The sequence below is a fragment of the Carettochelys insculpta genome, chromosome 1, assembly GCF_033958435.1.
Source record: "Carettochelys insculpta isolate YL-2023 chromosome 1, ASM3395843v1, whole genome shotgun sequence".
In the NCBI taxonomy this organism is placed as follows: domain Eukaryota; kingdom Metazoa; phylum Chordata; order Testudines; family Carettochelyidae; genus Carettochelys; species Carettochelys insculpta.
The window spans coordinates 372,059,466-372,086,762 of NC_134137.1; the positions used below are offsets into that span (position 1 = coordinate 372,059,466).

Below are 27,297 nucleotides of genomic sequence, written 5' to 3' on the forward strand. Positions count from 1 at the left end.
GAGAATTTACTCTCTGACTGTCTACAGTATATAATATTATGTCACTTTGAATATTGCCACCAGCAGATTCCTCCAAGCAAAGTCAGATGCAGACCTTGCTAAAGCCAATGGGTGGGCCAAGCACTCTCTTTCAGGCTCACTATCAGGAGCCGTCAAGGCCTTTTGTCTAGCATAAAAAGATGGCAGGTAATGTGTGGCAGCAGCAACCACAAGCTGCATGGCACATCAGAGGGAAGCTGTATAAAGCAGAGAGGCTTGGCTGCAGCCTGGGCAGGTTGGAAGCAGAATCCCAGAGAAGGAGTGTGACCTTGAGTACAAGCAAAGAGGTAGGGGCTTCCTGGCAGGCCCAGCCTTAGGGCAAAGCAAACAAAGTGGTTGCCTTGAGCTCCGGACCTTCATATCTCTGCGCTCCAATTGACTATACCATCTACTTCCCAATGGCCAGGCCCAGCCGTCAGCACATTGCCTTGGGCCCCACCTGTTGGCCAGGCCCCACTGGTCCAACTCTGCTTCTTGGGTGCAAAGACAGGGCTTCTACAGCAGACATGGAGATTTCTGGGTAAGGAAACTGCTTAGTGTTATTTGTTTCTACTGCGTTCTGAGAACAGGACTTGGTACATTTATTTTATAGATAAAAAAGGTTATACCAAGAATATACCACAGAGCTATCAGATGTTTCCTCGGTTTCTCTTCCCATTCTATTGTCTACAGACTCTTATCACCACTCTAATATTTCAACATCTTCCAGTAGTGTATTGAGCAATGCGAAAAATATCTGCCACATGGTGGTGACTTTCTCATTCTCTTCCCGGGGGGAGAAGTGTGTGCGCTGGAGTGCTTTACTTATTTTTTACGTTGATTTTTCGAGGTGGTGGCAGTTTGGAGGTAAGTGTGTTATTTTGTTTGGACAGTGGGTAGTTTGTTAACAACAGAAACAACTCTGCAAGTGTATGAAGCAGCTGGCTGTTCAGGCCAAAAGGACAATTGCCTACAAAGCTGAAACTATTTCACAAGAGTTCCAGATTGCAAAACCAGCCCTTCAAACTTAGCATGCAGCACATTTCCCCTTTCCCCTGTATCTCAAAAAAAACAGGTTGCAAGAATTTTTTATGGTGCATTAGGCAATCAATGGCTCACTACCCAGCCCCACCCATAAAAATAACACAGCCCACAGCCCGCTCAGTATATGAAACTTAAAAATACAAAAAGATCTTTTAACATGGACCCCAGGCTTGGCAGATGATAAGACTGAGGAGGATTGGTTTGAAAGTCAGGCCTTTTAGAGCTCTTCTCCCAGGACATAGGTTCAGTAAACATTCACTCCCTTGGTGTTTCATTTGTACAGAGAAAGAGCACTGTCTAGGGGATCTTTGTAGAGATAAAAGGGACTATTCCAGGCCAGCTTTAGCTAAACAAATCTCTTTTCGTATAAACACCCTATGATTGAAGATGGGGAATTGTGTAACCCAATTCTCACGAATTTACCATGGCTCTACCATCTTTTTCAAAAATCTGTTTCTTGAAAACCTTATGAAATGATGTCATGTCATGAATTTTCCCTTATTCAGAATGGCAACTACATCCTGGTATGTCAATGGGACTTAAGCCAAAAGATGGCCACCATTTCCCCATAGCCCACCTGCATGTAGAGGCGAGACAGCCCTTAATAAAATTGGCTGCCTCCTCCCATGGTTTTCAGTGAAACTGAAACCATGCTCACAGGCAAAATGACTGCTACTCCATGATTGAGAGGGGTGGCCAGGACGGACGGTGTGGAGCAGCAGAGACATGATGAAAAATGAATGAGGAGGGGGGTGTGGATCAGCAGACAGGGTTAGGAGATTCAGGGAGTTGCTGGACAAAATTGTAAAGTAAGGGGAAGTGACTCATGATTTGTCCTCACTCTCACTGGAACATTTGGAAGGACATCTGGAGGACAAAGTCTTTGAACTGGGGAGGGTAGTCACAGGCTGGAAGGGAGTGGCAACCTGTGTATTGAAACTGTGACTTGTTTGTACCATCTGTTAGGGTCAGACAGTGCTTTAGTCAAATCCCATCGAGTTTATAAAACTCGGGCTGCAAATTTACTTTTATTCCTTAAATAACCTATTTGATCTCATTCCTACCTATTATCACTTAAAAACTATCCTGCTGTTGGTAATAAACCTATTTTATATTTTACTTAAAACAGTGGCTGTTGGTTGATGTGCTTGGAAAAACTCAACACAGTTTATGCAGGCTAGTGTGTATCTTCTCCACGTTGAGGAAAGGGTGGACCAGGTAATGTACTTACACTGGTTATCTTCTGACTAGGGCAAGATGATGCAGTTCTGGGGTGCATGGCTGGGGATATTGTAGCAATTGGCTGGAGCATCTCTTTGTTAGTTCACGGGTGGCTGGCAAAGCATTCATGGGACTCATTGGGTGTGTCCCGGCCTGTGAATTTCTAAGTGCAGAACCTGCCAGAGTTTTGTGGTTAGCAACAGCATCACAATGCGACAGGGTCCCGCCCCCAGGTTAGTGGGGTGCAGGCTTGACAGTTCCACAGTCCAGGTGGCATCTTGGTCACCCCATCACAGCTGGATGCTGCCCCGTGTCAGGGACGTTTTGTTTCTTGTAAAAGTCTGAACCAATCCCATATTCATAGCATCACGGGCTATGTCTAAACTAGCCCAGAAGATCGATCCACACAGGGTCAGTCTTCTGGGTTCATTTTTGTGCACCTGGTGGGGACACACAAAGTCAATCTCTCAGGGGTCACAATCGACTCTTGTACTCCTTGTGACATGCAAGGAGTAAGGGAGATCAGTGAGCGAGTTTCTTCCGTCAGCCTCGTTCAGTAGGGACAGCCAAGTAAGCCAAGCCCAGATATGTCAATTCTAGTTACATAATTGCTGTAGCTAGAATTGCAGATCTGCAGTTGACTTATTTTGCCTAGTGTAGACATAGCCATATAAGTGTAGGCTGCATCTGACTTTTCCTTCCTAAGTGCTGTACTTCACTTTTTTGAATTTCATCTTGTAGATTTTGGACCAGTTCTCCAATTGTTTAAGGTCATTTGAATTCTAATCTTGTCCTCAAAAGTGCTTTCAACTCATCCACACTGAAAATTTTGTAATTATATTCCATGGGCCATTACCCATTATCCATATTGCTTTTACTGGGACGTTATCATTATTTGAATGACCGATAGAAGCTCTCACATAGATACACTGTCATTATAGGGTCATTTCTGGATTATTACATATACTTTCAAGTCTTTTCTTTAAATACTGAAAGGAAATTACATAACACTGTGCTTCCTTAGGAGGCTGCCTTCCAGCTAGCTGCCCACTAGATAACACTGACTAGTTGTCTCATATCTATTTGTTTTTTTATTGCAGGGCTACACAAACACATAGGTGACATGTGTGTGGGGTGCGGTGGTGCACAAGGAGCCGCATGCCAACCCTAGGGTCACCCTCCCACCCCTGCACTGATCGTCAGTGCCACGCTGCTTCTGGCAAGTGCAGTGGAGTTCCCACCCTTCCCCTCAGAACGGCATGGTCTGAGAGCTGCTTTGAGCAGCTTTCGGGCTGGGCCACTTCAAGGGAGCGGGGGACTGCCCTCGCATTCCGTGGAAGCCGTGTGGCACCTCTGCAGAAAGAGGTGAGAGGGGGCAGAGCAGGGAGATGGGAGAGGGTGGGATGTGGGCAGACGGGCTGAATGGGGAGAGTGGATGGAGCAGGGTTGGGGCAGGAGGACGTGGCCAATGATCCCCCTAGAATCCCTGCAAAACTCGCCTCTGTACAAGCATATGGATTACGCCTATGTTATGACAGAGCGTGCTTCTCTTCCGCTGTTTTGCACAATGTAAAATATTCATGTAGTCTAAGACCCCCTTTCCAGACACATTCCTCTGCACCCAGTTCAGCTAAGTCAGAAAACAGGAATTAATTCAAAGTGTAATCCATCAACTAAAAATAACCTAAGTTCTACGTGTGAGCGTGACTCATGATGCATTAATCAAGTCAGTGGTTTTCAAACCGTTACCTTTTTCTTACCAAAGGAAATAAGCTGGGAAGGGAGAGACTTAAACCAGTAATTGAAATGGATGGCAGTTCCCTTAATTTAGTGAGCAGTTATGGAATCTCTATCTCAGCAGTTAGGGAGAGGCATGCATTTTTGTGTGCATTGACAGTTGAAATTTTTATCTGAAATTCTCTCTCTCTCTCTCTCTGTCTCTCTCTGTCTCTCTCTGTCACACACACACACACACACACACAGAGAGAGAGAGAGAGAGAGAGAGAGAGAGAGAGAGAGAGGAGGAGAGTAGAATTACAAAGTCAAAAAGACTAAAACATGTGTAAGGAGATGCTGTGACTGATGTGCCGTTTTGACACCTGTTCTGCTCCCGGCTATGTGATAACCTTTGGCTGCGTGCATATTTGCCTCCGTTGGATGTTAGTGGTGGCTCTGCGCAGCTAGCCTGCCCCGTGGACTTTTGAGAGCCCCCAATAGCCCCAAATCAAGTGAAGTACGAAGGAACTGGAACTAGATTTATCGTCAGTAGCGCATGGGCTCCAACACCCAGTGAGTCTCCACTATGACTCACCAGTTTACATTGGTACATGCATACGCTGTAACAATGAGCACAATTCAATTGACATCATGGAGGCTTTGTCATCCCCTAGGTCACTCAGTGCGCCTCAGCTGAGTAATGCTTTTATACCCAGGTACAAACAAGTTACGTATCCCAGGGGCCTCCCCTAACTGTAATAAGTTGGCACCCCTTGATGTAGTCATATGGTGCCCACTACCCTGTTTATGTTAGTACCATCAGACCAACACTATCCATCATGTCATCTTGACCCTGTACTGAACCTGAGCCGGAATGTACCTGGTGCTAAGCTGCTATCTATGAAGAGGGTCCTGGTGTCATGCAGAATGCCTTGTTATCTGCCTAGAATGTGTTTGTGTATCACTGAGCTATTGGCACTTTGCGGTAGTGTTCTGATCAGCCACATTCCTGCAAGCAGCACCTGTCTAGCTCACAGCTTGCCCTTTTGCTCTTACCTTTGCTCTACATTAACACAGTTAACCCTATGCTGGTCAGGCTTGAGGTTCTTTAGCTCGGCATTGACCATTGTTTAGGTGTTAGGTCTTTAGCCTTCCACCAAACCTGATTGTAAGGCCCTCCCATTACTACATTCCCCAGCTTTTTGCCATTTTATGGGGATGATGTTTACCCATTGTCCCAGGAAAAAGTAATGCATAGACTGAAAGTGACCCACTGGGCGAAACACTGTTATGTGGCCACCTGTATTTCCCAGTCCATACAGACGTGCCCAATCTGTCCCAAAGTCTGCACATTCCCTCGTAAGACTGATGGGCTGTGGCTACACTAGCCCCCACTCTTTCAAAAGGGGGAGGCTAATGAGCCACTTCGGCAGGTACTAACGAGGCACTGCATATGCGGCACCTCATTAGCATAATGGCAGCGGCACGCGTTTCGAAGGTGCTGCTTTTGAAACGCACACTGCTGGTGTACACGGGGGCCTTTCTAAAGGACTCCCAGATTTCAAAAGCCCCTTCTTCCAGTTTGGTTTTGGGAAGAAGGGGCTTTCGAAATCCAGGGGGTCCTTTCGAAAGGTCCGTGGCTACACCGGCGGCGTGCATTTCGAAAGTGACACTTTTGAAACACGTGCTGCTGCCGTTATGCTAATGAGGTGCCGCATGTGCATGGCAGGACCTCATTAGCATCTGCTGAATGGTTCATTAGCATCCCTATTTTGAAAAGGGGGGTGCTAGTGCAGACACAGCCATGGGCAGATTTTATTTGTCAGTTGCGATTAGTCCCCTATAATAGGCATGGCAATGTTAGGCCCGGGACCATAACCGCAATGTGGGGTTAAATAAGTGCAGGTACACAAGATGGCATTGGTCACTGTGTATTTATTTGAGAACAAGGGCTTTAGTCCTGAATATAAATGTGCATAAATGCTTATAACTGATTACATGAAACTTATTGAAATAATTAGAATAGGTGTATAGGTAATATGCATGGGATATTGCCATATAAATAGGGATAGGAGATGTGAGTGGGGCTATGAGATATTAGGGCCTCTTTTGTTCTGGCTAGCAAATTATGTATGTCCAGCTGTAATTGTACCACTGCAGGAAACAAATAAACCAAAAGATCTTGCAGGTAGCTGGGAGGAGTGAGCATTTTAGTAGTGGTGTTAACACCGCTTATTGGCCAAAAGGCATGGGAACCAATTTGGATTGTGCTGGTAACAGGCACACAAAATCCAATATCATTGGCAGTACATGTGTGCCCAGGTAGGGAAAAATTTGAGTATCCCAGAGCACAGACCATATCTTGTATCCGTATCACTTCTGCGACCAATTCTTTGTGTACCATACAAGCCCAGCCTCATTTAGGATTACTGTTATCAGTTGTAGCATAGTATTCACACAACCACCATCTGTTTCATGCAGCAAGCCTGATTAACCTCTAAGCCGGTATCAGTGATCAAATGCATGGAGAGGTAATGTCGTATGTAGGCAATTTGCATGATACACCTTGACCGGCTCTTGCATTCATCTAGGGATGGCCATCATGAGGTAAAATTTTACTATTCTCATGGTATGATTTAGATATTTTGTTAAATGTAGCAAATTGTAAAAACGCTGGCTGAATGTGATTTATTCCTTGTTTTTGCACGTTTTATGATGGCTGCGTGACCCAGTATCCTTGGCCAGTTTTGTAGCTGCTTAATTTTGTTTGGTATGTATGCCTGTTTAGGAGGTTTGTTAAGTTTGGAGGTATTACTGGAACCTGTCTCTAAAATTACAGTAAAAACAAACACATAAACAAACAAAAATACACCAACAACAATTAAGAACCACGTGAACCATCCTGCAACAAACATATGTTTCCTGTGTACTTTTCAGGAAAGTCATTTTTTTTACGATTCTTCCTCCATTGTCATCAATTTTGTTGTACAGGAATTTTTCATATTTGCAACTGTCCACCTCCAGGCTCTCTTGAGAGCAGGTGGCATGACTCTGTTTTACTTGTTGCCTTGCTTCTGTTTCACACCACCTTTAGAACAGTTCCAACTGGATCGGTTTGGCTTGCCATCTGTATCATACTGGCAGGTGATAAGGTCACTGGTTACAAGTTCCATACCACTGCATAAGTCTGATTAATCAGTGTGGTATCAGAGAGACCCGCTGTTGGATAACACACATTGGCCGTGTCTGCACATGCCCCAAACTTCGAAATGGCCATGCAAATGGCCATTTTGAAGTTTACTAATGAAGTGCTGAAATGCATATTCAGCGCTTCATTAGCATGCGGGCGGCAGCGGCACTTCGAAATTGATGCGCCTCACCACCGCGTGTCTCGTCCAGACAGGGCTCCTTTTCGAAAGGACCCCGCCTACTTCGAAGTCCCCTTATTCCCATGAGCTGATGGGAATAAGGGGACTTTGAAGTAGGCTGGGTCCTTTCGAAAAGGAGCCCCGTCTGGACGAGCCGCACGGCGGCGAGGCGCGTCAATTTCGAAGTGCCGCGGCCACCCGCATGCTAATGAAGCGCTGAATATGCATTTCAGCACTTCATTAGTAAACTTCGAAATGGCCATTTGCGTGGCCATTTCAAAGTTTGGGGCACATGTAGATGTACCATTGTGTTGGATAGCATCCATATTCAGGTTGGTAAATACCTGTGAAAATAAAAACCAAACAAACGTTTTGCTCTCCTATAAGACTGTATAGCCACATGTAATTATTATGATTATTATTTTTTAAAATCATGATACATAAAGGCTGCATGTACACTGGCAATTTCTTTCAAAAGATCCCATGGAGCGTCTAGACACAAAAAGCATTCTTTCGAAAGTAAATCGAAAAAATGTGGTGTTCCTTTCAAAATCGCTCTTCCTTTCCCATTTCAGGAAGAGCGCCTTCTGTCTAAAATGTCTTCTGAAAAGAAAACGTATGTAGATGCTCCACAAGTCCCTTCTTTCAAAAGAGTGGTCCTTGGGGGGCCTGATTTTTCCATCCCTGGACTGTTCTTTTGAACGCAGGAGGGCTGTGTGGAGGTTCTTTTCTGAAGGAGCAGATCGCTCTTTCAATCCACTTTTTTGGGTGCGGACATGCTCTTTTGAAAGAAGTTCTTTTGAAGAGACCTTCTGGAAGGGCTTCTTTCAAAAGATCTCTGTAGGGTAAACGTAGCCTCTGTGTCTTAACAGCACTAGTCTTACTGCAATGAGGTTTACTAATTTTGAAATAACGCACCCGCTATTTCGATTTAATTTTGAAACAGTGTGAGTGTAGTGTAGATGCTCACAAAGGTATTTCAAAATAATGCTTAATGTAGACGTAGCCTGTGTAGATTGTGTGTGCCATACCTGACTTGAAACCCCAGGGTCTCACTTGCAGGAGCGCTGAGCACTCACAGATGCAACTGAAGTCAATGGAAGCTATACTTTGAACATATCAAGTGCTATGTAATGCTAAGTATACTGAAAAATCAGATCTGAGGTATCTCTAATTGGGCACCCAAAATCGGTGAACACTCTCTTCTTCTTCAGTTTCCCACCTGTAACCCCTCATCACCAATGGGTATGGTGAAGATAAAATTAATAAATATTTGCAAAGTACTTGCACTGTGGTCATGAAGACTAAAGAAAAGCTCATGAGGAAATGAATAATTCTGTCTTCAGCGCAGGCTATGAAGAACGTGCGGTAAAAAAGGCCTGGGGCCACATGCTCAGCAATAAGGAGAAAACAGAACGTTGAATGACTGCTCATTAAATGAGTACTGTCCACCTTGAGCACTGAATGAGACAGGGCCCCTGTGGAAAAAGTAGGATTTGATCAGGTAATTAAAGAGTATATCGTAGTACAAGGACACAGGGAGGCAGAACTACAGTTGCACAGACAAGCTACAGGAGGAGAGAGAACTGGCTGAAAAAGAGCAGGCACCACACTGGAAAAGACTAAGGTAGGCACTCGTGGAAACCTGACTGGACAAAGAAAAAGGCTGAGCCAGACAACTATGGTGGGAAAGATACATCCCAGCTCCACTGTGCTACCACCCTGAGAAAACGGTGCTGCACCCAAGGACCTCTGAGCATGTAGTTTATATGCAAAACTTTATCTGTAAACTCACGTCAAATGCTGCCCAGAGTCACCTCAGTGCATTTGTAAGGGAAGCCAACAAATTAAAACAGAACTCACTATTGAAGGGCAAACTCAACTCTGCTTTAACTATGGAGCATCAATCAGCTCCTTCAGAATGAGTCCCACATCCTGCAGCAGAGAAAAGTCTGATAAGAACAGGCTTAAAATGAAGCTACTCCTTCACACAGGAAAGAGATTAACCCTAAAACTTACTGTGTTTTCTTGATTCTCCCAGTAAAACAGCACTGGCAGATAAATTATTTTGTTTGTCTTTAAAGTGTTACTTTACTGCTTTTTTGTTCTGATAGTATATAGACTAGCACAGCTCTCTCTCTGTTACTGGCAGATATGTGTAAGAAGACGGGTGAAGGCCATATACAGTGCCCAGCTATAAAAACGGGAATAAGAGCAACCCAGGGAATTACAGAACAGTTGGTTTAACTTCCGTTCCAGGAAAGATAATGGAGCAAGTAATTAAGGAATTCATCTGCAAATATCTGGGAGAAAATAAGGTGATCGGTAACAGCCGTCATGGATTTGTAAAGAACCAATCACGTCAAACCAATCTGATAGCTTTCTTTGATAGGATAACAAGTCTTGTGGGCAAGGGAGAAGTGGTGGATGTGGTATACCTAGACTTTAGAAAGGCATTTGATACAGTCTCGCATGACCTTCTTATCAATAAAATGGGTAAAGATAACTTAGATGGGGCTGCTATAAGGTTACTATGTAACTGGCTGGATAACCATTCATACAGGGTAGTTATTAATGGTTCACAATCATGCTGGAAGGGCATTACAAGTGGGATTCCACAGGGGTCTGTTTTGAGACCAAGTCTGTTCAATATCTTCATCAACAGTTAAGATATTGGCATAGAGAGAGAGTATGCTTAGTAAATTTGCGGATGATACCAAGCTGGGAGGGGTTACAGCTGCTTTGCAGGATAGGGTGAAAATTCAAAATGATCTGGACAAACTGGAGAAATGGTGTGAGGTAAAAAGGATGAAGTTTAATAAGGAGAAATGCAAAGTACTCCACTGAGGAAGGCATAATCCGTTTCACACATACAGAATGGGGAGCGACTGTCTAGCAAGGAGTACTGCAGAAAGCGATCTGGGGCTCATAGCAAAAAAAGCAGACATGATTCTGAGATGCATTAACAGGAGTGTTCTGAGCAAGACACAAGAAGTCATTCTTCTGCTCTACTCTGCATTAATTAGGAGTATTGTGTCCAGTTTTGGGCACCACATTTCAAGAGGGACGTGGAGAAATTGGAAAAGGTCCAGAGAAGAGCAACAGGAATGATTAAAAGTCTAGAGAACATGAACTGTAAGGAAAGACTGAAAGAATTGGGCTTGTTTAGAGGAGACTGAGAGGGGACATTATAGCAATTTACAAGTACCTAAAAGAGTGTTACAAGGAGGAGGGTCAAAATTGTTCTTCTGAGCCTCTGAGGAAAGGATAAGATGCAATGGGCCATTTTACCTGAGCAGAAGTTTGCAGAGAATGATATATAATGACCCCTCAACTTCTTCCTTGGGTAGTAATTTAGACCTCATCGTTCTGTATCTATCGTTGGGCTATGTTTTCCAATGTGCCTTACTTTGCATTGAATTTCCTATCTCACTTTTGGAGCCTTCCTACAAAAACTAATAACTATAACCAGTAAGTAAAATTCATGCAAAATATTTGCTAAATATAATTGTCCATAAAATGTCACATAAATCATCCCCAAACAGCTACATACTTTTTATTTTACTTTATGTTACCTTTTGGGACATTATAAGCAAGCAAATATATGAACTCTTAATCTGTATATTTCATTTCTCATTCAAAAGTTATGAATTCTAATGTAGTTGAGTTTTCCCCCAAACATTCTTCTAAAACACACAACAAATTAGAAAAAAAATTAATGTTGGCTCCATTTTAAAAAGAGGAAGAACAAAAAAGCCTTTCACTTGATAATTAAAAAGATAATGTTATAATAGCAACAGAGAGATAATCATGTAAGTCTGTATCCTATCAAAACAAAAAAACAGCCATGTTGTACTTTAAAGACTAACAAAGAAATTTATTATGTAATGAGCTGTCATGGGACAGACCCACTTCTTCAGATCATAGCCTTACCAGAACAGACTCAATAAAGCACAGAGGTCCAGATTAGCCAACATGGGTTTCCGGTGAGCTCTCAGTCACCTGAAAATACTCCTAGTAGTTCAAAAGTTATTATCTTTTTCCAGTGGAAATGTGCTTTCTGTTTCTAGCAATTCACTCAGTAATTCGAAATAAAGTCTTAAACATTGTAATCTATTTTTCTCTGAAAACATCCATTCAACGTGCAGCAGCCGTCAAAAAAGCAAACAGAATGTAAGGCATCATTTAAAATCATTCACAAAGGATAGAGCATAAGCCAGAGAATGTCTTGCTTCCTCTGTATAAATCCACAGTACACTCATATCTTCAATACTGCGTACAGCTGTCTCATATCAAAACAGATATCTTGGCACTGGAAAAAATGAATTAAAAAAGGGGTTCGGAATGGGTGCTTTATGAGCAGAGATTAAAAAGACTGGGACTTTTCAGCTTGGAAAAGAGGAGACGAAGGCATCGGCGGGCAGGGGGAATGATAGAGGTATATAAAATCATGACAAGTATGGAGAAAATAAATAAGGAAAAGTTATTTACTTGTTCCCATACCATAAGAACTAGAGGTCACCAAATGAAATTAATAAGTAGCATGTTTAAAACAAGGAAAAAGGAAATTATTCTTCATGAACTGCACAGTCAGCCTGTGGAAATCCTTACCAGAGGATATTGTGAAGACCAGTGCTTTAACAGGGTTCAAAAAAGAGCTAGATAAGTTCATGGAGCATAAGTCCATCAATACTTATTAGCAAGGATGGGTACAAAAGGTGTCCTTAGCCTCTACTTGTCACAGGCGAGAACTGGGTGACGAGAGAGAGATCGTTGTTCAGTTCAGTCCCTTCGGGAATCTGGCATTGGCTACCATCAGAAGACAGGATATGGGCTAGGTGGACCTTTGGTCTGACCCAGTATGACCATTCTTATTTATAGAATGCATTTGATATTTCTCTAGGAAAAAAAGAAAACACGCTCCACCAGATCAAGGTACTAACAGTATAAAAATTCAAAACAAAAATGAATTTAAAAATCAAGCTGCTGCTTACAATTGACTGATCTAAATGCTTGTTTTAGCCTCTGGAAACTGTTCAGTTCTTATAATTTAATATAGAAGTCCTGAGTCCTTATCTACAGTAACCCAACTGAAGCATTCTTAAATGTATCTTAATGAAAATATTACACCATACTTCTTGTGTGTTAAGAACATTTACTCTCTAAACAGTGTCATGTTCAAGGACATACTCAGACATTAAGGAAGATAGTAAAGAGATCTGTTCTGAGTCTGCAACAAACTAACAGGATTAAGAGCACTCCAGGAATAGTAGAAAGAAAGAAAGAAAGAAAGAAAGAAAGAAGTCCTAGGAGGTATATAGACTAATTGAAGAAAGAAAACGTTTATTTCCTGATTCAATATAGGTGCTGTGCGTACAATAACTTCCTATGATTTCCACCAAGAGCAACTGAAATGTAGGACAGCATTGACTGTTACACAAAATAAAATGAATCAACTTTGTGGGAGAGACTTAAGGAGGCCAGCTTTCATCCTGTCTCTTCTCTCCCTCAGGGCTAGCCAGAAACTGCTCTCTCCAGGCTCTCCTGTCAGCTGAGTAAGGAGGAGCTATTTACTCACAGGAAGGATTTTGAGTGCCTCTCTGGTGCTGGGACTGCACAGGCTCACAGTGGATTTCTAATGGGCACACAGCCTCTCAGATGCTTAGCCAGAGGGGACATTTGGGAGCCTCATTAGCAGCCCTGTCCTAATGAATTTGGATGCCCTGTGTGGCCCTAGCACCTGCACCTCCCCATCCCCTGCCGGGGAGTGGGGCAGCACTTTGCAGAGGGTGGGCTGTGCTCAGGGCTGTGGGGGCAGGAGCTGAGCAGGGAGGTTGGTGAGGGAACATGTGAAAGGGGGATCAGTGCAGCCCACCAGAGCTGTGGGCTGGGAGGTGGAGCAGGGGGCCAGGGGACTCGGGCCACTACAGCTGGGAGGTGATCAGAGCAGGGGGCCAGGGGCTGAGTGATTGGGTCACCGGGACTGGGTGGCAGAGCAGGGCCTGAGGGACCAGGGGACAGAATCATAGAACACGAGAACTGTAAGGGACCTCAAGGAATCATCAAGTCCAGTCCACCGCCCTCACACCAGGACGGAGCACCATTGATTGGGTAGCCAGGCAGAGCGGAGGCCAGGGGATTGGTGCTGCTTGAGGCAGCACGGTCCTCCAGTCACACAAGGCCCACACAAGCACAGCACAGGCCACTACTTGATTTTGCCCTGCACAGAAGCGTACTGTGTGACTGCCTAAGGATGGCCCAGCTCGTTAGACACCCTGCGAAGGCTGGGGGCGGAGACAGCAATACCGACAGCTTTCCCACTCCCCAAGCTGCAGCCACCCACACGGCTGGGGCACGTACATTCCCCACAGCCCGCAGCTGAGGGGGAAGAGGTAACTGCTGATCCAGGTCTTTGGGGACAGCCCTGTCAGCTAACAGCAGCTTCTAAGAGCAGCATTAACAGTTCACTTTCCTGTTTGCACTTCATTGGGATATGAAATTGGTGGGGTGGTGGAGCCCCCATCCCTAAATGGTAGCCCTAATTATAATTAACAAAGACAATGATCATAGTAATGTTAGGAGGAACTTTGGGCAGGGGGCTAAGGAAACAGGTGCTTATTGTTGCAACGTCATGGTGGCAGTCCTAAGGGGAAGAGAGCTGGCCAGACGCTACCTTAGCTGGAACGATCGGAGGAAGAGTAAGGTGAGGCCCTGAAGGCTTCATCCTCCTGGAAGTGGCTTGAGAGTCCCACAAGCTGCTGTACATGGAAGGGGGCTGTTAACCCTTAGCTGACACTGCATATGGCGGTGGGTGGGGGGGTGTTGGCTGCCTGTCTGCCAACACCAAAAGAAAGGGGAAGGGCAGATGAGAAATCAAGAGCCTGAGACTAAGAATCCCCAGGACCCATATTCCTATTCAGGAGGGGTTGACAGGGCAGGTGGGCTGATGAGGGCGTCAGCAGCCTGGAGTCCTCCTCCCCGCTCTGTGAGCTAGAACTGCCTGAGACAGAGTGAGGAAGAGAAGTGTGAGGGGGAGGACAGTGGGACGGGAGGACCCAGTGCAGGGATACTTCGTTGGATAAGAAGACTGATGGGCTGGACTTGGAGGTGAGGAAGTGACCAGTGGTCCCTGGAAGCTGTGCACTTGGGCAGCCACACAGTAGAGAGTCAGATGTCCCCCAACTGATTAGCCGAACTCCCACAGCTTGTTTTTTTTTTTTGTTTCTCTTGGTGGAGCCCATTCACACATGCCTTGATGCACATACATGTTTATTCTGCACGTGGATGGAAAAAAAATCCACACATGAATGAAAAAGACCAGAGGGAACATTGGACCTGACCCTTCCTTCCTTTAACCTTTCTCACTTTTCCTTATTTTGCTCGCAGTTGTTGACTACATTGTATTTGATTTGATGTTAAAGCCATGATCAGTGGGCTGGGGAGTGGTCAGAGGTATCCACCCCCAGGCAGGTTCAAGCCTGGGATCTCTGGAGCTTAGGGCACACACCTTTACATCTTGAGCTAAAGGCCAGCTGCTGTTCAGCTTAGGCTGTGGAGGACACATTCTTTCTCTGTGAAGTGAGCTAGGTACCACTACATGGGACAGTTAACCACACCTAGGTGTGTGGGTTACAGAGATACCCCAACCCTTGGCCACAACGAGGGGGTTAAGTTTCCCAGGAATCCAGGGCCCAGCCTTGTTGAGGTTACAATAACTCTTCTGTATGTCCTCAAGGCCAGGTGAGCCTAATGGTAAAGAGAGCAAGGCCTCAGACCCTTTCACTAGTGAGTCAGCAGGTGGAGTGCATAAGCTATGAAAGTTCCCCACAGTAATGTGATTATTTCCCTACTTACATATAGCAGCTGGTGGGGGAGGGGGAGGAAGAAAATCATTTCTGGATTTTGAGTTGGGATACCATTTTTGTGGGTTCCTCATCCTAATATGTTCTGCTTCTTACGGTATTGTAATCAATACCCTGGGTTTCTTTAGTCTCTCAACATCAGCTAGAAGATAGACAATCAGCTAGACCTAAGTTAGGTTTCTGTTCCTGGCTTCATGGCTCTGTTTAGCACCTTCACAGATAAGAGAAAAGTGTGCAATAAATAACAAGCAACAGTTTGGTTAGGCCAGGTTGCTGCAACTTGTGGCTCTGGAGCTGCATTCAGCTCTTTAGGTGTTTCTTTGTGGCTCCTGACACTATAATTGCAAAAAACCCTCCTGAACACTTTCAATAAATGGTGAATGTCCAAAAGCCCAACAATGAACAGCTCATATCTAAATAGGAAATGATGTGATCTCGAAATGTTGGATAACTCCTCCTTAGCGTCCTCCAGAGAGAGAGAAGGTTTGGGAGTGAAAATCAGGAAGACAGTGGTACGAGCACACAAGTGAAGTGTGAGGAAATAGAATATGTAAAAAGTTTGTGAATGGCCTACAGTAAATGTATCACATTACACTTCTTTGTGTGTGTGCAGTTCTTAAAATAGGGGCTCACAAAAAGTAGGGCTTGACATTATTTATTAAGAACTGTCACATACTCACATGCATTGCGGCTCTTGAATTATTGAGTTTTTTACCAAATTGTAAAAAATGGGCCTTGTTATTTTGGTTGCTCACCCCTGAGTTAAGGGATAGAAGTGGGATCTGGGCCCTGCTGGCTGTATAATAGGGTCCTCCCAGAGCACTTGAGGAGGCTGGACAGACCAAGTGGGTAGGGTATCCCCTTCTCTGGTTACCAGCCCATTTCCCCTGGTTTCCATTGTCCAGTTGAGAATATGGGCCACTAATAGGATGTTGATCTGCTGTCTCAGCTGATTCCCAGCACCTGCATGCTGGATTACCTCTACCACACTCTCCTCTCAGGCTATTAAAGGGGAAGATTGTCCTCTTATGCAGTCTTTATTTCATCATTTCTTTGGTTGATAAGCAAGGACATAATTTCAGATTTTGATTTGGGGAAGGCAACTTTAACTATGATTCCAGGGACTATTCAGACTATACTTTTTTTCTGGCAAATAATTTAGCAGGTGGCTGACAGAGGCCCTGTATCTAACTCCATGCTCAGTGTCCAGCTGAGCAGAAATGACAATTCCATTCTCTATGCTTAACTCAGACTCAGAATAACTGATTACCTTCCAGTAGCAAATTAAGCAATGAGGTTAATACCTGTCATGTGACAGATCTGTGCTCTCATCCCCTTCCATACGGGAGAAGCAGGTGCAGTGGGGTGTCCTGTTTAGGTAGGGATTTAGGGTTTGTTGCGGCTCTCTCTCTCTCTGGAGAAGTGTTGAGGAAAGACCCAAATAGACTTCATCTCGAAAGACGGATCCTGAAGGAAGCTTCAAAGCCAACTAAAAATTAGGGATTCTGATGGCACATGAGGTCAGCTCTAAGACTAAGCAAAGAATATTTAGGAGAGTTAGTAAAGTGATTATGCAAGGAAATTGAACTATTGTTTTGCCAGCCTGTGAATAAAACCAAAGCATGCACGGCACCAGTAAGCAGTCCCAGGGAGTTTCCAAAGTGGTCTGGCTTGCACATATTCATCAAGGACTGCATCAGTGGTAGACGGCTGGTGGAAGTCCCCACACTTAGTTCAGTGTCAGATGAATATGGAGTATGGTGCCATCCCTGTATAGTCCCTGTCTACCAGCAGCACTTCAAAGATGCTGATTGTTCTCTTTGTCGCATCCTTTATAATTTTTATCTATGACAGGTTTTTGGCCATAGACTGTAACTTCCTGACCAAATGTAAACACGTTCCCAAGATCCATCAAAGCAAAACACTCATACCAGGAGATTTTGCACCGTGAAGGAGAAGGAGCTTGTACTAAATGGGCTATCACCTGCCACATGAGGGTAGTTCTGGGTTAACCTCAGCAGCAATTCACCAGAACCAACAGCACTATGCTTTGGAATGAACATAGGTGATCTTTGCAACTGGCCTTCACAGCAGAAGAGATTAATCTGGAATCTTTTGTTTCAGTCGTTACCACAGCTGTCAGAATAATTTTTTGCAAAACCAGATAGGTTTGGTCATATTTTAGAGTAAGGCTCCGTTTGTAAAAGGTTTATAAAGGGTTATGAATAGACAGGAATAGAATATGGGTATAAGTGAGTCAGTAGAAGATGTTATAGGTGTTTCTAAGCAACTGAGCGATTTGGTGGACTCAAATAATTGCTTAAACAGTTATTAAAAGAGACGTTAGAAACCATACAGAAATAGAACTTTGATATAAAGTGTGCCCTGTTTTTCCGTTAACTCCAGCTTCTTTCAAGGGAGTATGTCAGAGAATGACTCCAACAAGGCACCTCAATTTGGAAAGAATTATATTCTACCTTTATGTATGGCCAACTAGAGGTGGAAAAAGTACCCAAAAAGTTACTTGAGTAAAAGTGCAGCTGCTTTCACTTGCTTGAGTACTATCTAGATGTGGGGGTGTGTGTGTGTGTGTGCGCTTTTATTCAAGTAACATTTTGGTTACTTTTTCCATCTCTGAGGCCAACAAACCCACGTCTTCGGCAGGAGGGAATGAGTTTGTGACCTTAGGGGCTAAAGCCATCTGCCTGTACTGTATGAGCTAAAAAAAAGGTGGCTCCCAGCTAAGGCTGCAGCGCAGAGACATCACTCTCCCCTGTCTGGTGGTCTCGGGGCCTCTGGGGATACATTTACTTTTCCATGAGAACCCAATGCATTGTAAGAATGGGAGCAGGACATCCTCCTTCCCAACCTGCCAGCACTCTTGAAGGCTGTTATTCAGACGGACCCACCAGTTCTTTGGAAGTTCACCCATTGCATGTTGAAATTACATTTAAAAAAAAAAAGTGCCATAACAACGGGCACTGCAGATTTCCAGGGGTCTTTTTGCTAGCAGAAGAACACCACTGCAAAGCCAACATGACATGACCCTGGGGTGTTCCTCAGAATTGTAACCGACAGTATGGTATATGAATTCTTTTATAACACACCCCCAAAGCCAGGTACCATCCAGCTTCTGTCCTAGGGAAAGGGGTTTCTTTTTGCTCTCTGTAGCTAAATCCAGAAGGATGGAATTTTTCCATTTGATGGCAAAGTGTCCAAACCTGGCAGTTAAAGATTTTTCCCCATTTTATTGTCCTGCAAATGAAATGAAGCTGAAGGTGCAAATAAGAACCACCTACCTATTAAACCACTTCCTACACATCACAGCTAAACTATATCTCACGTTGACAGTTTCATTCTTTCGCACAGATCTAGACAGCAAAAGGATGATATGCTGACCAGAGAGAAAAGCCCTAGCTGTACCCTTAAAATGGTTCTCTCTTTTTCTGTCAGTGTGCAAAAGACAGATCATCACTTCACTCAGGGAAAGCCACGTAACCTTTGAAGAAACCTCCTCATCATCAGTCTTGTGCCGAAAATCTGTGAGCAGATTACATGGAGCTTGTTTTTCTTTTGTTGTGGGGCATTCTCAACTCCAAAGCAGTAACTGGACTTGGAAATGGTAAGAAATCATCTCTGCTTTCTGGAAAGTAAGACTCAGTTTACTCTTACTTGGTTGCTGGTGTATTGACACCTCACCACTTTAAGGTTAGGCAAAAGGTTAATAGTTTAAAGGAACTTTGTATTCTAAGGAAGCAAGAGAAATATGCCCACAAACCATCAACCGGAGACTATCCAAGGTGGGAGCATTTAATATTTTGTCTGAGTAACCTATGACTCTTCCAACCCATCACTGGAACAGTGGGCAGATCAAAGGAATGCTAAGTACTCTCATATGCATACAGCTCTTTGATTTTTTTTTCCATTTTGCATGAAACTTTAGGAAAAATAAAAATAGAAGTTGAAATGTCAATAACCTTCTCAGATAACTTGCAAGTCAATTTGATGTTCTTGCTAGTAGCAGATCTTGTTTGCCAGATATGTGATTAATTCCATTTATGCTTTTTCACTCCCATATTAAATGTTGTTTATTCATTTTAGAAGAAATTAGGACTACTGCTCATCACACTCTACAGGTTTATGTTAAAATTGCCCTGTTGGAGTATTCACATACCCTAAGTAACTGGCTGACTTTGAGGAACAAATTGGTAATATGTAAGTAACTGAGAGGTGTGTTTGAGTCTGAACCAATATGTTTAAATGCAAAGGGATCTATAAATTGTAATGTCAGTTCATGGGATATTTGTATTCTAAACATTCCAAGTATTTCCAGCTTCAGAGGTAAGAGCTGGGTAAGAAATTGAGAAAGAAATTCTCCTACGGGAAGGAAACTAGAAGGAACTCAAAACTTTATTGTTAATTGCTCACTTCCAGTTGGCTGTGTACAGAAATTAGACCAGGGCAATTGTGATCTTGAGAGATTGTATTGTGTATAAAGGAACACCTGACGTGGCAGTTGCCCTAATCTGCTCATAAGAAAAACCATTTAATCTGCAGGGAATTTTATCTTCAAAGAATAATGCATTGAAACATCTGCATCTTTTTATTAAGTGGAGCCCTTTTAATGGCAAAATGAAATGCCAGCATCCCCTGCATGATTTTAAATGATGCCTGTGACAGTCTCACTGTGAACTGTTCAGCAGGAGATATGTAAATGGAATCAGTTCCAGGATGAGTCAAGTCCTGTGTTTCATGTTCTCTATATTACTGTGCACTGGGATGCAATTGTGAGAGCACAGTTGAGATCTGCCTTTATCAGAAGCCTTTCTTAGAATCATGGAAAAACTGAGGTGTGTCTAACACTTGCATGTTGTGCTGTATTCTGCGATTGAATTCTGCAATGATTTTATAGACACAGAAGATTAACTGGTCGGGAAATATTGTCTCGCTCCTGCATTGCACTCCCCCACCTCTTTCCTTTGCTTCCTGTGCTTAATTTGAATGCCTTCATTTTGTTATTCTCTTTATAACAATGGCATTTGGTACTGAAATCTAACTGTGTACCCAATTCTTTCACCCTCCTATTTAAACAAAAAAGCAGTTAAGTAGCACTTTAAAGACTAACAAAACAATTTATTAGCTGAACTTTCGTGGGACAGACCCACTTCTTCAGACCACAGCCATACCAGAACAGACTCAATATTTAAGGCACAGAGAACCAAAAACAGTAATCAAAGTTGACAATCAGAAAAAATTTATCAAGGTGAGCAAATCAGAGAGCAGAGGGGTTGTGAGGGGGGGAGTCAAGAATTAGATTAAGCCAAGTATGCCAAAGAGCCCCTTTAATGTCCCAGAAAATTTGCATCCCGGTTCAAACCATGTGTTAATGTGTCAAATTTGAATATGAAAGAGAGTTCAGCAGCTTCTCTTTCTAAAGCAGACTGAAAATTCTTCTTCAATAAGACGCAAACTCTTAAATCATTAACAGAATTGCCCACTCAACCAAAATGTTAACTAACTGGTTTGTGGATCAGGAATGTTTTGATGTCTGTTTTGTGCCCATTAACTCTTTGCCTGAGAGAGTTTGAAGTCTGTCCAATATACAAAGCATCTGGCATTGTTGGCACATGATGGCATATATGATGTTAGTTGAGGAACATGAGAATGTGTCCATGATTCTGTGGTGAACCTGGTTAGGTCCAGTGATGGTATCGCCAGAATAAATATGTGGACAAAGCTGGCAGCAGGCTTTGTTGCAAGGAAAAGTCCCAGGACTGGTATTCCTGTGGTATATACTGTGGCTGTTGGTGAGAATCCTCATGAGGTTGGGAGGTTGTCTGTAGGAGAGAACAGGCCTGTCACCCAGGGCCTTCTGGAGTGTGGCATCCTGATTAAGGATAGGTTGTAGGTCTTTAATAATTTGTTACAGTGGTGTGAGTTGTGGGTGTAGGTGATGACCAGTGGTGTTCTGTTCTTGGCTTTTTTGGGCCTATCTTGGAGTAGCTGGTCTCTGGGTATTCGTCTGGCCCTGTCGGTTTGTTTTTTTTAATTTCTCCTGGTGGGTAATTCAAACTTATTAATATTTAGTAAAGATCTTGTAGTTTTTGGTCTCTGTCAGTTGGATCAGAGCAAATGCGATTGTACCTAAGGAGCTGACTGTAAACAATGGATCTAGTTGTGTGTGCAGGTTGGAAGCTAGAAGGGGGTAAGTAAGTATAGCAATCAGTGGGTTTCCGGTACAGTGTGGTACCGATCAGGCCATCCTTGATTTATACTGTAGTGTCCAGGAACTGCATCTCTCGTGTGGAGTAATCGAGGCATAAGTTGATGGTGGGGTGCAGATTGTTAAAGTATCTAGCTGCGTCTACACGTGCACGCTACTTCGAAGTAGTGGCACCAACTTCGAAATAGCGCCCGTCGCATCTACACGCGTCGGGCGCTATTTCGAAGTTAACTTCGACGTTAGGCGGCGAGACGTCGAAGTCGCTAACCTCATGAGGAGATAGGAATAGCGCCCTACTTCGACGTTCAACGTCGAAGTAGGGACCATGTAGACGATCCGCGTCCCGCAACGTCGAAATTGCTGGGTCCTCCATGGCGGCCATCAGCTGGGGGGTTGAGAGATGCTCTCTCTCCAGCCCCTGCGGGGCTCTATGGTCACCGTGGGCAGCAGCCCTTAGCCCAGGGCTTCTGGCTGCTTCTGCGGCAGCTGGGGATCTATGCTGCAGGCACAGGGTCTGCAACCAGTTGTCAGCTCTGTGTATCTTGTGTTGTTTAGTGCAACTGTGTCTGGGAGGGGCCCTTTAAGGGAGCGGCTGGCTGTTGAGTCCGCCCTGTGACCCTGTCTGCAGCTGTGCCTGGCATCCCTATTTCGATGTGTGCTACTTTGACGTGTAGACGTTCCCTCGCTGCGCCTATTTCGATGTTGGGCTGAGCAACGTCGAAGTTGAACATCGACGTTGCCGGCCCTGGAGGACGTGTAGATGTTATTCATCGAAATAGACTATTTCGATGTTGGCTGCACGTGTAGACGTAGCCTCTGTGGAATTCTTCTAGAGTTTCTATACCATGGGTCCAAATCATAAAGATGTCATCAATGTATCTCAAGTAGAGGAGGGGTAATAGGGGACGAGAGCTGAGGAATCATTGTTCCAGGTCAGCCATAAATATATTGGCATATTGTGGGGCCATGCGGGTGCCCATAGCAGTTCCACTAATCTGGAGGTATAAATTGTCCCCAAATTGGAAATAATTGTGGATGAGAACAAAGTTGCCGAGGTCAGACACCAGATTGGCTGTGTTGCCATCAGGGTTGGTATTCCTGGTTGCCTGTAATCCCTCTTTTTGTGGAATATTAGTGTGTAGAGCCTCTACCTCCATGGGGGCAAGGCTGGCGTTGTCAGGAACTTTTCCGATGTTTTCTAATTTCCTCAGGAAGTCGGTGGTATCTCGCATATAGCCGAGAGTGTTGGTGGCATAGGGTTTGAGGAGGGAGTCGACGTAACTGGATAGTCCGGTGATGAGGGTGCCAATGCCTGAAATGAAAGGGTGTCTGGGTTTCCAGGTTTGTGGATTTTGGGAAGTAAATAGAATAATCCAGGCTGGGGCTCAGATGGTGTGTCTGAGTGCATAAGATCCTGGGTAACAGCAGGCAGTTCCTTAAGTAGTAGTTGTAATTTCCTTTGGAATTCCAAAGTGGGATCAGCAGAGAGAGGTCTGTAAAATGTGGTGTTGGAGAGTTGTTTGGCTGCCTCCTGTTCATAGTCTGACTTATTCATGATGACAACAGCACCCTCTTTGTCAGCTGGTTTGATTATAATGTCTGGGTTATTTCTGAGACTGTGGCATTCAGCATAGTTGAAATTGTGCCTCATTTGGCATTGTTTGTGTATAATGTCAGCCTGAGCACGGTTGCGGAAGCATTGTATGTAGAAATCCAGGCTTTCACTACAACCCTCGGTGGAGTCCACATAGAGTTATTCCTCTTTTGTTGTTGGTAGGGGGTGGTCGTGAGAGTCAGACTGTTGTTCATAGGTGTGCTGGAAAAATTCCTTTAGACAGAGGCAGAGAGGTTACCCGAACACTTCAGGTGCTAGTGCTGCTAGTTTTTTTCCTTCTTACAGGTATCATGTAAAAGACACTGAGGAGTCTTGCAAGCATACAGAACTAAAAAGAGAATAGGCCAAATTATGGCCAAATTTGACAAAGTATCTTTGTAATCACCACGTCTTCCGTGTTTATGGTAGGTACCCTATCATTTACCCTTCAATTTTCCAGGACTGCAGATAAATGCCATAAAATAAATCATGTCCAGTTCATACAGCACAGGGTTTCTGGGCAAATACACTGTCAATAATGAAAATTTCTGGAAAGGGAATGAAAAAAATACAGGTTGAACCTCTCTAGTCTGGCACTCTCTCGTCCGGCAACATCCATAATCCGGCATGATTTTAGTTAGCTGGATGATCACTTATCATGGGTGTGGCCAACTTTCCCATGGTCCCACCAGTCCTGGCTTGCAGAGTTCTGTGCTGTTATTTAGCTGTAATTCACCCCTAAATGTCTTCCAAGAGCCCAGTAAGCAGTGGAAGTGTTGGTAATGCTGCTAAACATGACTGACATCCCATGGTTCAGCAAAGTGTCTGGTTCGGCACCACTCAGGTCCTGAGGGCGTTGGACGTAGGGAGGTTAACCTGTATTTAATTCCCATATAGCACTTTTCATCTGTGGCTCTCAAAGAGCTTTCCAAAAAGTGGTGATGCATCATTTCCCTCATTATCTAGGTGGAGAATCCGAGCCAGAAAATGATCACTTACTTATTTGAGTTGCACATCGGGGCAGAGAATGAAAGAGAACCTATGTCTCTGGGCTTCTGGTTCATTGAACAGTCCATCTCCTAGCTTATTATTATTCATTGTCAGTGTTATGATAGCAGTTAGATGCTCCAGAGACACACATATCTGTTGTGCTCCACAAACACAACAACAACAACAAGAAAAAGATAGTTCCAGCCCGAAATAGTTGCTGCCCAACTAATCATTTTACATTAATGTAGAATCATTGTCTATATGTTTTAGAAATTTTGTGTGTCTGTCAGTCTCTGTGTCTGTTTGTTCAAGAACACCTACATGAAAAGAACTAGGGCAACCAAATTTCACAGGCAGCTTCCTTTTATTATAATTTAAAGCCGGGTTAGGGTTTGATTGTGCCAAAGTAATGGGATGTGCCTGGAATGGGATTGTTTTTCCTCAAATGGAAAGGGAGGGGCATGATAGCAGGGACAGTCATACCCCAGAATGACCACAGGGAGGCAGCGAGTACCCCCACCCCCAGAGAGCAGCTGGCAACCAGGTCGTGCAGCCCCACCACCACTCCAGCTACCCCTGGGGAGAAGTACCAACCACACTTCATGGTCCCTGCTGCCTCAGGCTGTCCCTGGGGAGCTATTGCTGGCCACCCCTTGCACTGAGCCCATAACCCTGTCCTCTGAGCCCCTCCCCATAACTCCCAACCCCCTGCCCCAACTCTTGTACCACTTACCTGCCCTGAGACCTCCAACCTCGACACTGTGTCCAGCCTTACCCCTACCCTGTCTTCTATACTCCCACAACTCCAGCCTCCCACTCTGAGCCCCCCCACAAATCTCCAGGCCTCTGCCCTGATTCCTGCAACCCCACAATGCAAGCCCCCTGCCCTGCAGAGCCTGAGCAATGCCGGGAGAGTTTTCTAGAAGAATCATATGAGCAAAGGTTAGAAGGGACCGCTAGGGTCATCTAGTCTGCCTGCCTGCCAAATGCAGGAGTTGTAGTGTCTAAGCCATCCAAGGCAGATGGTGATCCACCCTCCTTTTGGAAACCTCCAGTGATGGAGATTCTGTGACTTTCCTAAGCAGTTTGTTCCATTGCCCTACTGTTCTTACCTTTGGGAAATTTCTCCTGAAATTTAATCTAAATCTATGCTGTAGTTTGCACCCATTGCCCCTTGTCCTACCCTCTGCAGCAGGAGAGAACAATTTTTCTCCATCTTCTGTTTTTTTCATGGCAGCCTTTCACATATATGAAGTCTGCAATCATGTCCCTGTAGCAAGGTGCAGTGGCCTTCCCCTGACTCAGAGGCTGAGGAGGCTTCTCAGAGACTTTAGTGGACAAGTCCAGAGCACCCGTGCCCCGCTCCCAGAGAGCAACACATGGGTCTGGAAGTTCCAGGGGTGGGACTCCAGGCTCATTAAAAGGCTGGCCTCTGAGCAGGGTGGAGGCCTCTGAGCACACTCCTGGGAGCCAGACCTCCAGGCCAGCAAGAGCCAGCGGCCAGCTGCCCTGACCAACCCAGAGGGCTGCAGCCAAGCCTGCTGTTAGCCAGGTACCTGGACTATTCTGATTTACCAGGGCCCTCAGGACTGCTGCGAACCCCACACCCGGAGGGCCTGCCACAGCTGGAGAGCCTGTCCATGGCCAGCTAACACAGGGATCCAGACAGGCACGAGCCTGGACTCCTGCCTGCCACCTGCAACGCCGAGGCCTCGGACCTGCCAGAGCCCATGGTCGTGCCCCCTATACAGTACCCAAATGATGTGGAGACGCCCAACTGGCCAGACCCACCACTGCAACTTACCCAGAGGAGATCCGCCTTCCAGAGCTGGCCAAACACTCCGAGTGGGACCAAACACCAATGGAGGTGGAGGTAGGAAGTGGCCCAGGGAATGCTCCACCTGAGCCCATGACAGTGTTTTGGGGCCTAGATCCCCACTGCCCAGCTCACGTTGAGATCTGTCACTAGGGCCCTGGGGCCAAGATGCAGTGAAGAGGGAGGGCCTGTGTCCCTCTACCCCACCCGTGGAGAGGCAGCACCTTGCCTTTCCCAAGCCATACGGCTTTGGTGGCTAACTGGCCTGCTGCCCCGCCCTGAACCAGGGCCAGCTCCCTAACTGTTTGCCCACTGTCCAGGCCAACCAGGGCGTGGGTGCATACCCTGCTGGTCGGCAGCCCCATAAAAGGGGGCAAAACTCCCGGGGAGATGTCTGTCGGCCCCAAGGTTGGCCATACACAGACTGGGGCAAGGTGTGGGGGCCCAGAACGCCCAGAGGAGGAGCCCACTGCTGGCCAGGACACATGGTGGAGAATGTGGGTCCCCAATCCCAGGCCCTGAAGCAAGGGGTTAAGAACATGCTTCAGTAGTTCAAAAAAAATTCATTTTCTTCATCCCCTCTTCCGTCTTCTTTGCTCCTACATAATGGAGATGAATAAACTGCTTAAGTATCTGGTGGACGGCCAGCAGAAGCAGCAGGATGCCCAGTTACAGCAGCAACAGCAGCTGCTCCAGCAGCTGGGGGGCGCAGCAGACAGAGCTGCTGAATGAGTTGACCTCCCAGAACCAGGAGCACCAGAGACAATGCTTGCAGCAACCGGCACCTCTGGTGCCCCTCCCAGCAGAGCCACAGCCGGGAGTCTCTGCAGAGCCCCACGCATCAACCCTGCTGGTGCGACTTATGAAGATGGGGCCTGTGGACAACCCTGAAGCCTTTCTGGTCACTTTTGAATGTGTGGTGCTGTTTGCAGGTTGGCTCCAAGAGCAGTAGGTCACTCTCATGGCCCTCTACCTGACTGGAGTAGCCCAGAAGGCATATTGGGGCTTGTCTGCTGAGGCAGCAAGAGACTACGACCTCATGAAGGCAGCAATCCTTGATGCCCTGGATGTCAGCCCAGAGACCTTTTGCCAGTGGTTTTGGATCCTGACCTACCCTCCGGGGCCTGGGCCCAGTGCGTGGTGCAAGAGTTGATGGACGCACGCCAGTGGTGGCTGCAACCGGAAAGGAGGACCACTGGGGAGCTCACCGAGCGAATCATCTTAGAGCAGTTCCTCCACATCCTGCGGCCAAGCGGACGGGTGTGGGTCCTGTGTCACCAACTCGCCACTGCACAGGCTGCTGTCACACTCCTGGAAGACTTCCTCGCTGCCACAGAGCCCGGAATACCCGCTGCCCAGGCCCAACCACCTCAGGCCTGAGAAATGCAAAGGCTCCTGCTCAGATCCTCGAAGTCATCCACGAGAGCCAGCCAGCTCTAACCAGG

General features: G+C 45.3%; 1 protein-coding gene across 4 annotated transcripts in view; it reads left to right on the forward strand.

Moving 5' to 3' along the window:
* Positions 1–3,541: 3,541 nt before the first annotated feature.
* Positions 3,542–27,297, forward strand: part of IL2RA (interleukin 2 receptor subunit alpha) — a 61,886-nt gene continuing 38,130 nt past the window's right edge. For all 4 annotated transcript variants that reach the window (XM_074984185.1, XM_074984188.1, XM_074984186.1 and 1 more), the window contains exons 1-2: positions 3,542–3,648; positions 18,683–18,851. In XM_074984185.1, the coding sequence (XP_074840286.1) occupies positions 18,785–18,851 (67 nt within the window). In that variant the 5' untranslated portion in view covers positions 3,542–3,648; positions 18,683–18,784. The remainder of the gene's footprint in view (positions 3,649–18,682; positions 18,852–27,297) is intronic.